General features: G+C 38.9%; 1 protein-coding gene across 3 annotated transcripts in view; it reads right to left on the reverse strand.

The window, feature by feature from the left end:
- ARVCF (ARVCF delta catenin family member) overlaps positions 1–11,150 on the reverse strand; it is a 168,737-nt gene extending 157,587 nt beyond the window's left edge. For all 3 annotated transcript variants that reach the window (XM_086623809.1, XM_086623808.1, XM_086623807.1), the window contains exon 1: positions 10,935–11,150. In XM_086623809.1, the coding sequence (XP_086479935.1) occupies positions 10,935–11,150 (216 nt within the window). The remainder of the gene's footprint in view (positions 1–10,934) is intronic.
- Positions 11,151–13,474: the final 2,324 nt, after the last annotated feature.

Raw genomic sequence — 13,474 nt, forward strand, 5'->3', positions numbered from 1 at the left:
ATCTTTAACTACAGTATTCTGAAAACATCACTCTGCCAGCAGCTAAAGATACATTTTAGATTCAGTCCCTAAAATGAACTCAGATAGTACTCTACGGCATTTCCCAGCCACCACAATTATGGTTAAAAAACATTCTCTTCAGCTAGTAATTTGGTGGCTTAAAAAGGAAGCAGTTTTGGTGGGTTTTTTTTGTTTGGTTTTGTTTTTTTAAATATATGTATCAAGAGTAACCTCTGACATTTATTTAAATCAAAGGCTTTAATTATAGTTGGCACGCAGCCTCAGGCTGCCCATGGCCATCTTTGGCCATTCTGTTCTCAGTCACGCCGATGACTTCAGTGAATTACTCGCCGTTTGCGACAAAGCAAGTGAGAGCATAATTCGGAGCATTAACAAGATGGCCTAAACGAGCAAAAGGCTCAGTAATTTATCAATGTCATCATAACGCAACATTCACGTTGGGCTCTTTCAGCATTAGTTCACAAGAGCTTACAGATACTGGAGACAGCTGAAATGGAATTGTAGAAAACTTTTGGTTTTAAAAGGCAGGTTGAACCCTTCAGGTTCAAAGCTTAAGGGGCTCAGGGCAAGAGGAAATTGCCTCTTTGCCTGCTTGTTGGTTTTAAAGTTTCTGCAAAACATTCTGGCTGCTACATGTGGATCTGCAAGGGTAGAGGCTTACGAAGACCAACCGCCTCCTGTGCAATGCCTTGGAGGGATGAAGGTCTGCCGCGCTTGTACGCGTACGGATCAAGGCCTATAGTAGCAACAAAATCTTTTCATAAAATTGAGAGATACAGTGCAAAAAAGGTTTTGTGAGGGTTTAAAATCTTTCTTCTTGACCATCCCAGCTGAACTAGTACAGTAGTATGCTTGGGAACTAAAACACAGGAGAAATAAAAATCTTAAAAAGCCAGGACAATTAATCGTGTTCTGCTCTCTGAGCTGAGAAGTAAACAAGCTGCAGAACATGAAAAATAAATCACAACTTTAAAATGAAAGATGTTTCATGTTAATTATCAAGAAGCAAATGTGGTAAATGTGACTAGAAAGTTTGTTTTTTTAAGAAAAATCCTGTTAAACCTCATATTACTCTTTAATGTTTTAATGTTTACATTTGAATGTTCCTGTTTTAAGACATTTTTCATAATTATTTGCAGTTATACTTACTGATCTTAACAACACTCAGATGTCATGCAAAAAACAGCCTAGATACCCATTTGCATAATAAGGTACACACAAGTAAGCAGAATTTATTATTAATGTGTTTCTCTTGTGTGTATTTCTAGAAGAAAACCTAGTTCTATTAGTAAAGCAATGTAAAATCATGGAAAATTATTATTAAACTGTGAATTTGTCAGTCAAATTAAATAATTTGAATTTAAACTTGGCACAGTTCCAGGCCAGAAAGGTTAACAGTTGTCAAAAATTATTCCTTCCCAAATCTTGGCAAACAAAATGAAAATCTTTGTCTTTCAGTTGCTTCCTAAACCTCATTAAATAAAAATTCACACAAAACAAAAGAAGTTAAGACATTCCAACGCAAATGAAACTGCAAAAATATTTCTGAGATGCTCAGGGTAAATGTGATCATTGCTTTGCACTATTATAACCATTATCATAAACCAGTTGCTGTCCTGCTGACAAACATTAGATGGCACTTTGGAATTTAGCAGTTACCACATAAAGTTCCAGAGCAAATACTTCAGAGATGAAGTGTGAGACATGAAAGTGAGGTACTGTTGATGATAGAGAGAAAAGTGAGACTTCTGCAAAGGCATGCATCTTTGAGCTAAAAGATGATTTTCAACCTGCACATGTAAAACTATAAACTAGTATGTAATTAAATTTTGAAAAAAACAAATCATTGTGTTGGAGAGAATAAAATCATTCTTTCCTTACCAGGCAGAGGGTCAGCTTCTCTGTTGCTGACTTCCTTTTTTTAAATTTCGAATGAATCTTTTGGGATCTACTTTTTAAACTAGATTTGCTGACAAAGTTTTATACAAACACTTCTCAGATAACGCATCAGATTTTGCGTGGATTCTGCTGCACGCCAGCAGATCTGACCCCCACATAACTAAAAGTGGGGTTTAGGTCGTTCACTTATCAAATAAATCCCCTTCTGCAAAGCACTTTACAGCTTCTGATGCAGTTGGTCAAATCTGGTTAATTGTAGCTGAAATTGATGCTAATAATCCCATTCACTTTTGTATCTATGTTTTTACCACCTAAGGCCTTAAATGAAGACTGAATATGAATAATCATAGGGGAGAAGCTCTAACAAGAAATAGAAGAACCAGGAAATTTAAATTCTTGGAGGAACACTACTTGAGTCCATCTTTCAGAGGCTCTCATATGATACATACCATAAAGCCTGTTGCACACTCTTTTTTTTGTTAGCCTTGTGCTGTCGCATTCCCCCTGCAAAACAGGAAGCAGCTTCTATGATTTCTTTTGGAATTTGGGTAATCTCAGCAGAAAGGCAAACAGCAGGAGCTCCGTGATCTCAGAGTGGTGCAACATGCCATACTGTCGCTTTGGAAAGTCTCTATTTGAAAAACCTGCAGTAATTCGCAGAGGGCTACTGCTCCGGCTGAATTCCTGTACGGTGCAGGCCGGCGGAGCAACACTGTCGTAAGCAATCTGCAGTACTTTGGCCCTGAGAAAGATCAGTTCCATGCTTCCCGCTTCCACTGTTGCTGAGCCATCAGCAAAAGATCCTCTTACTGTAAACCAGGAGTTGATGCTTTCACAGAAATGGGATTATGTCCATAAAAAAAGGCAGCAAAGGCTCCAACCTCCAAGCTAAACTCAACTATTATCATCTCCAACACAGCGGAAGCCAGAGACGGGATCATGCCTCATGCATGGGGAACACATCTCCCTGAAAAGCAGCTGAGAAACAGCTTCTGGTTCAGTTTCTAACTGTGCTGGGATTCATAGGTACTGCAAATATCTCTCCACTCACACTGAATTCTGATCTAAGAACTCATTCTCCCATGGGAATCATATTCCCAGATCTCCCCCCCTCCTTCCCCCCTGGAACCTTTGAATAGTTGCACATATGCGGAAGCTGAAACCTGACCCAGATCATTCCTAGAAATTCAGTAAGACTACTCATATGTACTGAATTTACAGGATCAGGCTGATGGCATAGCTAGTGCATGTGTAACTGCACGGTGATCTGTAGGCCAAAAGAACACAAGAGCTGAATTACAGAGATCGGGGAGCTGAGAGCAAGGGCACCAGCAGTGGGCTGGAGAGCAGACATTATATGACTCTGACACCGAACCATACTGTACCCCTAAATCAGAACTTACATTGCTATGGGTTCAACTGGTTTTATAAAGGAATTAAGACTACCCTAGAAATTCTTACAACATTTTGCAATCTGCTCAATACTAGAACGTGCATGGGTTAACTACCGATGAAGTTTTTTTCTGGGTATTTGGCCTTGTAGCACTGTAACATGGGGGAGCTGTCATGAATCGACAGCATTGTTGTCTGTACCTGACCTTATCTGCAAGGCAAAAAAAAAAAAGGTCATTTTCCCTGTTGTCAGTCCCTCGATATGAGCACAAATATGCTATATAACAAAGGAAGCCAAGAGGGACTACTACAAACTCGAACCAATTCCATAAAACTTTACCTACAAAGATGGAACTGCATTCTGTTTGAGAGGGAGAGGAGAAGAAAAGGTAAGCTGATGACTCAGTGCAGCTCAGACCCATTTTTGCTCTTCTCCGCATGTCTCCAAACACATCCGCAATATTAATGCACCCATGTTCTTACTATTAAAGCACAGGAATCAGTCTCTGTGTTCTAACAGTCTGCACTGTGTCAGTGTGGAGAAGAGAATCTCAACCAAAAGTAATGAAATATAGACAGAAGAGTTATTGTTGCCCAAACTGTAACTCAGAAAGGTTACCTTGATGGTACATTCTTAGACAAGCAATTTGAGCTAATCTTCTTGTAATTTTTTTTTTTAATTCTAACCATGTGTTCTGGTGTGCTTTAAAGTTCACCTTTTACTTGAAACTGACCCTCAATTAATAAAATGTCATTTTTGGCAGAAGTCACAGGGACCTCAGATTAACATAAAGACTGAAGAATATTGGTACTTAATTATGGCTACAAAATCGCTGCCTAAAAAGAAAAAAAAAGGAAAATGTGTTTTTTTCCATAAGCTGATTTTCCTTGAACAGCTATAATCACATTTGCAAAATGAAGAAAAAAAAGATTTATTAACTTTGTTGATTATTGACATTTCAAGATGGCCTTTTGGGGTATTATTTGTTGGGAGGAGGTTCGCGGGTCTTTTTTTGGTGAGAGTGTTAATACAAAAAAAACAAACAACAAACCACTATGTGATTTCTTTCAAGTTTCTTCATTCTCACCTCTCTGCTTTCCTTTCAACTCTATTTTGTTAATACCTTGATTAAACACAAAGTTAGGGAACATCTGCACCAAAAATATATATCGATTTATGAAAAAGCATGGTCAAACATATGTCAGACCTGGAGAAATATATGAAAAAAGCTCTTACCAGTTATAGAGGTAGGACACTAATTAAACACGATAGACAATTTTGAGCCTGTGTTTCTTACCATACCTCTTAACAAATGAATAATCACAGCAGCAATAAAAAAAGACTGACTCGGAAACCTCGTAACAAATAATTTGATTTTTCCTGGTTTGTATTTTAATAATTTATTATTGTGTTGTGCTGGTTTTTGCTGGGGTAGAGTTAATTTTCTTCATAGTAGCTGGAATGGGGCTATGTTTTGGATTTGTGCCGAGAACGGTATTGATAATACAGAGATGTTTTCATTGTCGCTGAGCAGCGCTTACAGAGAGTCAAGGCCATCTCTGCTTCTCACCCACCCCACCAGCGAGCAGGCTGGGGGTGCACAAGAAGTTGGGAGGGGACCCAGCTGGGACAGCTGATCCCAGCTGACCAAAGGAATGTTCCGTACCATACGATGTCATGCTCAGCATATAAAGTTGAGGGAAGAAGAAGGAAAGGGGGGACGTTGGGAGTGATGGCATTTGTCTTCCCAAGTAACCGTTAGGTGTGATGGAGCCCTGCTGTCCTGGGGATGGCTGAACACCTGCCTGCTGATGGGAAGTGGTGACGAATTCCTTGTTTTGCTGTGCTTGTGCACGCAGCTTTTGCTTTATCTATTAAACTGTTTTCATCTCAACCCACGAGTTTTCTCACTTTCACCTTTCTGATTCTCTCCCTTATCCCACCGGGGAGGAGTTGCTGGCTGGGGTTAAACCACGACACGTGTCTATTTACTTAGTTCAGAAGCAACAGCTTTGGTATTGCTCAAACTTCACCACTTTCAACAGGGCCAGATGTAGAGGGGAACAACCCACTAATAGGACTTACACAAGATATATTTGTAACAGTGTCACTTACCATACCTGGCATCATACTAATTACATTCTTTCAGTTTAAAGAAGAAGAGAGGAAAAAAAAGAAATCTAGATGTGTAATGAAATAGTTAAGGTAGTACAAAATGACTGTAGAGCAGGCTTCAGTGAATCATACACGTAATCACAAGCCCTATTTCAGAGAAGCCTGTCTCAGTCACGTCTAATGGACCAAATTATTGTGCACAGTATTACAAAAGGTACAAACAAGGTCTGTTCTGCCTCCAACACCATGTTCATGCCATGTTAACTGCTGCAATTGCACAATCATGCACAGGGCTGGCTTTACAAGTAACCAATGAGAAGCTGGTATAATAATGTCTATTACTAGGTGTAATAGCTGCATAAATATGAGATATTAAGCTATATTCATTGGTATCACATCCTGCTGATTCAGCTTGGTTTGATTATTACAAATTTCAGCCCATACAACACACTTGCACACTTTACCATTAAGAATCTGAGCAAGACTGATCATTACATGATCCATGTCATGGAAAAGCACGACAGAGTGACAGGATGAAACCTCAGAAGCTGCTTGCCTAATTGCCGAGTGAAAAATTTATCAGTGAAGCTGGCTGAATTGAAGTTTAAAGTCAAAACATGATCCAAAACTTGTATTTTGCTTTTGAAAACAAAAGCAGCTATTTTATCACACCTGTTAAGGGAAGACTGAAACTGATTTAAAGTTGCAGTCATAGGTCTCTTGGCACATGTTGACTGACAGACCTCTAGAAAGCATACACGAACCCTACAGCCATTGTTCAGTCACTATTTACTCCTTGGCAGCCTTTACAAATTCCATGGCATCAGGACTGTAACAGAGCTTCCTTCTTATGGGAACTACTGTTCGATAAGTAAAAAGTATTCCGTAAAGTACAGCAGAATTCTATAAAACTTGCAACAGGAGTACCAATTTAATACCACTAGGTTTTAAACAAAATATCATTCTAAGAAAAAAATATAGACGAGTGAATTTATGCTGATAGGCTTTCTTAATAACAGGCTTTGTAAAAAGCATGTGGGAAAATCTCTATTATACTAACATGTCACACACACCATCTCCATTTGAGGTATAATCTATTCCAGTACCTCCTTAGCCAAATGTGCTAGACGATATATCTAAAAAAATCAAACATAATAACAACCCAACAAACCCACCACAGGGAACCTAAAAGAATGGAAGTAACAGTCAAAGTAAATACGTTTTTAATTATTGGATGATTTTGTCAATGCAAAGACTTCTCAGATCAACTTATGGTGGTACTTACAGGCATAAAAGTCAATGTGATAAGACTCTGCACCAGCATGCAAGGGGCTGATTTCTGTTATTAACACCACGTAAGATTTGGCAACTCCCACAGCTTTCCTTTCTGTAAGAAGGGGTATTATACCTACCTTTTTTATGACAAGAATCCCTCTCAAATCCTTGTAAGTCACTGCAAGATCATTGAGGTCAAAGTATTGTTACAGTGTATTTGGCAAAACCGCTTTATTGAATGCTGTACTTCACTTTGGTTATGAAACATTAACAGGAATGGAAATGTCAATGTGCACCAACGAGGAAACAGTCTTTGAATGCAAACATTCTTGTTCAGCTCCTCAGCTGATCAGACAGGACAGAGCTTTTCTGAAACCCATGGAGCCATGCCAATTCAAACCAACTCAGGATATAGCCTTGTGTTTAATAAGTTTCACATGTCTGTTGTTTTAATAAAAGTTTTAAAAAAAGAGATAATATTCTTTATTACTAAAAAGTTATGCTCTGAATGGTTAGCTATCCAGTGATAATACTGCCGCTTTTTGCATTCAGCCCACTATAGTACATGCCCTACACATGCACTTTCATACCTTCTCCCTGTCCAACTTTAGTTCCCACTGTGAAGAGCAGCAGAAGGTTGATATGAAAAGAAGTGAAATAGTACCAGGTAGATTAAACTAAATACCTCACACATGAAGAGTATTAAGATTATCAAGCTTGTAAAAAACATTATCAACCAGATACTTTAACATGTAGAAGACACATGATAGGTGCTACTCACCAGTGACTTAGCCGCTTATTGGACTATGCCTGCACTGGTAAACTGATAAAAAGGCAGACCGCCAAGACTCTCACAGCTTGGGATACTACGACAACCAAAAAAAATCAGTTTTTACATTCTTTACTGCAAAAGTTAGGGAGGCAAACACAAATACACATCAACAGACAGCTCTGCTCTTTTTAATACAAGATTTTCACTTTCAGAAACAAATAGCAATGGCCAGCCATGCAGCTTCCACCACTCAAGGGCAGAGTAGGTCACAGAGTCAAGAACATCCTTAAAAACTGGAAGGATTTTTAGGAGATAAAAGCTCTATGATTAAAATGTCATTAAATATTACATTTTTCAGAGTAATGCAAAGGTTTTCAATTAAGTAACTAATGACCTTTTGTCCAGAGGGTTCTTAATCTGGAAGAACACTTTATTTGACCACTTCAAAATCCACAGTGATGCATGTATAATGTTGCATAGCTTCCAAAAGTCCTAGAGTTGAAACACCCTAATTCACGTCACTGGCTGTACACTCAGCAATACACTCTAATTGACACCAGCCTTCGAGACTGGGCAAGCTATACAGGGCAGAAGTTACATTTACCCACTTATTCAACAGCATTGTCCCTGTTCACCAGGAACTGTGCCGGTTAAAGCTCCCTGTCCTATGGAAGTAGCTGATTACTGTCTCTTGCAGGAAGGAGAGATGGGTACAAAACTTTTGCACAGCCTGAAGGGTTGGCAGGCACTGCCTTCTACAATGGGCTATGAAAACACAAATGCTTCGGCCACTAGCTCAATAAAAGACTTTGGGAGACATTTCAGCAACATTTAGGATCTCTTGTGAGGACAGTATCTTCCAGAAATTCCTCCTCTGGGAAAAATTCCCATAAAAGAATAATCTCAGCTATTTCTAATTAATATCTGAACAAACCATTGATGATTTGGGTAGATTGTCCAAGTAAACAACTCCCATTAAAACCAACTTCAAGATACTTTTAAGAAAAATCCCCTTCCACTTTCTTAATGTAAAATTAAGACGTCAAGGCACACATTTTTTGGCAATTACAGCACATCCCTGACCTCATTTGCAGATCTGATATTTCTTGTCAGGGCCAAAAGACACAATGCCATATATGCTCCCTGCAAATGTCAACAAGTGCACCACAGTTCACATGTTCTATCTGAGTATTTGAAATTCATACTGAACAGGCAGAATTCGTCAGTAAGTGAAGTGAAGGAAGTGGCTAAATGGGCTGCCTAGGACAAGGAGCTATTGTTATGGAATGAATTTAAAGTTGGTATTAAAAAAAAAAAAAAAAGTGGCTGGCAAAAAAACATCCAGAACGAATTAATTAGAATCAGTATTTGCATAAGACCTTGATTTTGTCTTTTGAGGACTTCAGAAAACTCTTATACTTCTGGCACATTGCCTATATACTATTTTTCCTTTTATAAATTTTTTTTAAAAAAGAAGGGAATAAGTTTGGGAGCGCTATTACAAAAAAGCACTGAGACTGTTAACAAAACCCTGACTATACACACTTCCCTAACAAATCCCTTTGACAGATTCTACTTTGACAATCAAACAACATGGAAAACTGATGCCTGGTTGTGGAAATCACTGAAGATTATTTGGCATTCCCAGGAAATGGAGTTAACCCTCATTTTTTGTCCAAATTCTACTCAGAATAACTCGATTAAGTATAATCACCTATGGAACTGCCAAATGGAAAAGCTACTGCTTATTTTGTACTATTACTTACAACAGAAGGTTGAATAGGATGATAAGCATAAATTAGTCCTCACTGAAACACAGCTTCAGAGATAGTTGCATTTCCCTGTAGCACGTGAGCAATCCTTACAGACAGCAGAATATAGAGTGCCTTTTGCTTTGTGTACTCTAAACAATGAAATGCAATATATAATAGTAAAGATGAAATCATTATATAGTCTGCATAAGACTGAATGTACAGATTTCATCCTTCATTTAAACACTATTTAATTAATTCTAGTAAGTCAGAAAGGAATTTGTCCCGCAGTACATTTAATGAAAATTCACACAAATAATCTCACATTCATTCTTAACTGTGCATATTTAGCTAATCAACCATTTGATTTCATATACAAGCTCCTCTAAAAAACCTAAACACTAATTATTTATGAACTAAAGCTTCCCCCCCACACCCAGTGGCAATGAGCTGAGTGTACACAGATTCAGTCTGGGGTCACTTACAGAGGCTGTTTCTCCATAAGAGTCATGTAGATTCCAGTAACTTAAACTCTTTTATTAAGTTTTCTTGGAACCGGTTAAACCTTAAGCCATAACACTGCAGAAAACTCATGCTTCATCAGTTTTGTGCATAAGGAATTTCATTCTGGAGCTATTAATCAGGCACTTTGCACAAAGTCATTCAGAAAAAGTGAAGGTGAACTTGTCCTTTTTCCGTAAAAAAATGTGTAAGCACATCTCCCCTCTCCCCAGCCCAGCTGCTGATCAGAGGATAACACCCCACAGCTCCTACCAGCTACTGCCATACTTGTATAGCGTAACCAGGGCAGGCTGCTCCTTTCCCACCAAGTCCCACATTCAAACATCTACACATACAGAAACATGGCAGCTGTTAATAGAAAAGCTGTGCTAACATAATATAACATCAAGTTTGCCTGAATACAGGTCAATGCAGGTATAATTGTAAAACAGTCTGGTGTAATTGGGAAACAACTTTTAGAATCCTCAAAGCCTGGAGTTTCTCTCTGAATTGAACAACATTTTCTTAGGAAACAGACCTTCACAAACAGTACTATTGCTTCTGCATGACTTACCTTGCATGTCAGAGTGATTTGCTAGCTTCAGTAATTGAGAGATGTAAGTATTTTATCTTTGCACATTTAAACAATTAAAGAACACTTATCAAGCAAAACCACATTTAGAAAGCTAAGGCTACCACAAAGCCAGTTTGCATCATTGAAATAAAGTCTATCAATTCAATAAACATGAGAAACAAATTATGAAGTCCTCCCTACACAAACAATAAGACTTCGCAGGAGGGAAATCCCTGCTTTTCATGCTGTTCCCTCTATTCAAAGCCCAGCTATTTCTAATGGAAATTTTGTTTGCTATGGAGATCATGATTCAGCCTTGTTTTTCAGTCACCAGCACATCACCATACTTACAGCAAGTGCACAGATTTAGAGAAGGGTGTGAAGATCTCTCTTCAAGGTTTAATGCTCAAGGATGCATGCATTTTTAAAAGTATCCCATGAGCTAAGAGGAAGTAAGAGTAACTTTTAAGCCAAGGCTCTGAAGTCTGAGCTACCAAATTAATCGACCAAGCATACCCACTCTGGGGTACCAGAATGAAATGCTGATGACAAACAAGATGCACCTGACTTTCTGGAATGGCAAATTCTGGAATAGGAGAACTCTAGCAACAGGTAAAAGGAGCAGGCTGTTACCTGCAGTACAAGCTGCTGCCAGGCGGTTGCCAGTGGCTGACCATTGCCAATGTTGCAAATGCTCATTCGGTCTGTGGGCTGATTGGCACGCTCGAGTTGCAAGGAGACATTGCGCCGCTCTTCCTCAAGTGCACGGGTAAGCCGCTCGAAACGAGCTTCTTGCTCCTTAACAGATGCTAAAATGCTGGCAGCAGACCTGATATCATAGTCATCCATGATTGTTTTCAAATGCTCTTGCCTGTTAACTGACCAGGGCAAATGGAAAGGGTTAGGTAAAGGGGTGGGGAGGGCACAGGTCAGAGGTTAAGAATAAAAATGCACATTGTTAGTCACCCTACTAAAATACTGTTCACTCTAAGAAGCAAACTGCACTGCTCTTTGAAAAGACTTCCTTTCCATCCATAGATTTGATTTTAAATCAGAAGTAATTAATCCAAGGCCTCCCTGTTCAAAAAAGGAAAAAACCCACATGCTCGCTTTGGAGAGAATTTATATTTAATTCCTTTGATCTTTTTGCTAAAATTGCTCTGACAGGGGTTTTCATCCCTCTTGCAAAGCTAATTTCACTGTGCAAATAATAATGTGCTTTAAAGAACTATATAAAAAAAGACATGGCTTTGGAGAGCATGAGGAACACAACCTTTCTTACTCTAGACACCTGGAATTTTTGTCTTTAACAGCAAAAGTGAGATGTTTAACATTGTTAAAGACAGAAACTTCATGTTACAAGAAAACAGTTGTGTCCATTTTTTCCAAGTGAATGGAACCTCCCCCCAAATTTAGCAGACAGTAGCTGAAAATAGTTTTCATTTTTAAATTATAGGAGTACACTGTAATATGGAAATATTTTAAAATGCAGACAGTGCAATTGCAGTTGAAATGTGCTTGATGATTTCAGCATGGTAGCCAATGAAACAGTCCTTCATGCAGCTGTTTGCTAATAATGCAAATGAAAAAGCCAAAATCAAACATCTTCCATGGAAAACACACAGGACTGCTTGTCTCTCAACGCAGGAAAAAGAACAACTCGGTGAACAGCTAGACAGGATATATCTTCTGCCTTTTGTCTTCTCTAGTAGGGCTCTAAAGTATTCCATTTAAAACTCTATCTTCATCTGTATGGCGCATAGAGCAAAACTCCCCACCGATTCCACAGATCTGTCACGTTAACATCAATTTAAATGTTTTCATGAGTATAAAATCAGCAGCATAATATAAGCTTAAACAGTGGCTTCAACAGAACCCTTTTACTAAAGCTAAACAAGTAACTTGTTTACTGCCATTTGCTACTGAACTACTTACAGCACCTCTGAGATGAGAACAGAGGCAGAATTTTCTCCAGCTCCTGTAATTCAAGAACAGTTCGTATTCTGTGCTAAGAGTTAAGTCTCTAGAAATTGTCCCTTGATGCAAATTGAGAGTGATTCTTCTTGCTGCCAGAGATTCCTTGTTTTCCATCTATCAGCAAGGATTTCTATGAGCACTGGTAGTACCAAACCCTGGTTGTCTAAAGCTTTACATGTCCTTGCTCAGTGCCTTTAGATAACGTATGCTCTTGACTGATGCCTTTTCCATGACAGTTACATTTATCAGGTCTCTCTCCTGTGATGATTCATTGGTACCTAATGATAACGTGGTCATATACTGTTATGTCCCCAAAAGAGGGATATTAGTAGGTATTAAGCTGCATGTTTTCACATAGCTTGTTGGAAAATCAGAAGTAGGCCTGAGGTCTCCCTTCTCATGTTGTACATAGTTGAAATAACCCAACAGGCCAAAAGACACTGGAGCAGAAGTAACAGACCCCAAAATAATGACATACACCTTGATTTCACAGCAAATAACCTGCCAGTAGCTCTGTGGTTCATTGTTAACTCCTAGGGAGCTGCTTTTGAAAGGAATCAGGGTGATACGAAATCACATTGGAAGCAGTGTAAGAATTACCATGTATTAATCTCACAACTTTTATACATAATCATGATTTGAGCCTTTCATGTTTTCAGACCAGTAAGCAGAGGTGACTTTTCTCATTTATGCATTGATTTAACTTCTATTAAGATTCTGAAGAAAACCAAAATCCACCAAAGATTGCATTCCAGATGTTGCAAACTAGTCAAATATAGACCAAGCTGTCAACTTCAGAGACCTTCCACTCTGAACCTTGTTTTGCTAGATTATTAAAAGTCTATAAAACCTTCAGAGAGTACATTGGTTTCTGCAAAGGAGAATCACAACCATCCAAAAGGACAGTGTGACTCATGGGAAGTCTGTATAACGCAGGACAGGACTGCGTGACTCACCTGCTACGTCTCAGCATGATTTAGCCCTGGCACAGCTACACATAAACACAGCCAGGCTCTCTGGACTTAAGCTGGTTTGTGTGCAGCCAACTTGCATGTTTCTGCTTTTGTGCTTCCCTGCTTTGCACAGATGGAGGCAGCTCTGTTTGTTGTCTTTCCTCCCAGTAGTGCAGACATGCTCACAGACTCTTTAGAGGGAGTGTGAAAGAAGTGGGACTTTACAGACCAAGGCAGTAGTCC

This window comes from Tauraco erythrolophus, chromosome 19 (assembly GCF_009769465.1).
Source record: "Tauraco erythrolophus isolate bTauEry1 chromosome 19, bTauEry1.pri, whole genome shotgun sequence".
Classification (NCBI taxonomy): domain Eukaryota; kingdom Metazoa; phylum Chordata; class Aves; order Musophagiformes; family Musophagidae; genus Tauraco; species Tauraco erythrolophus.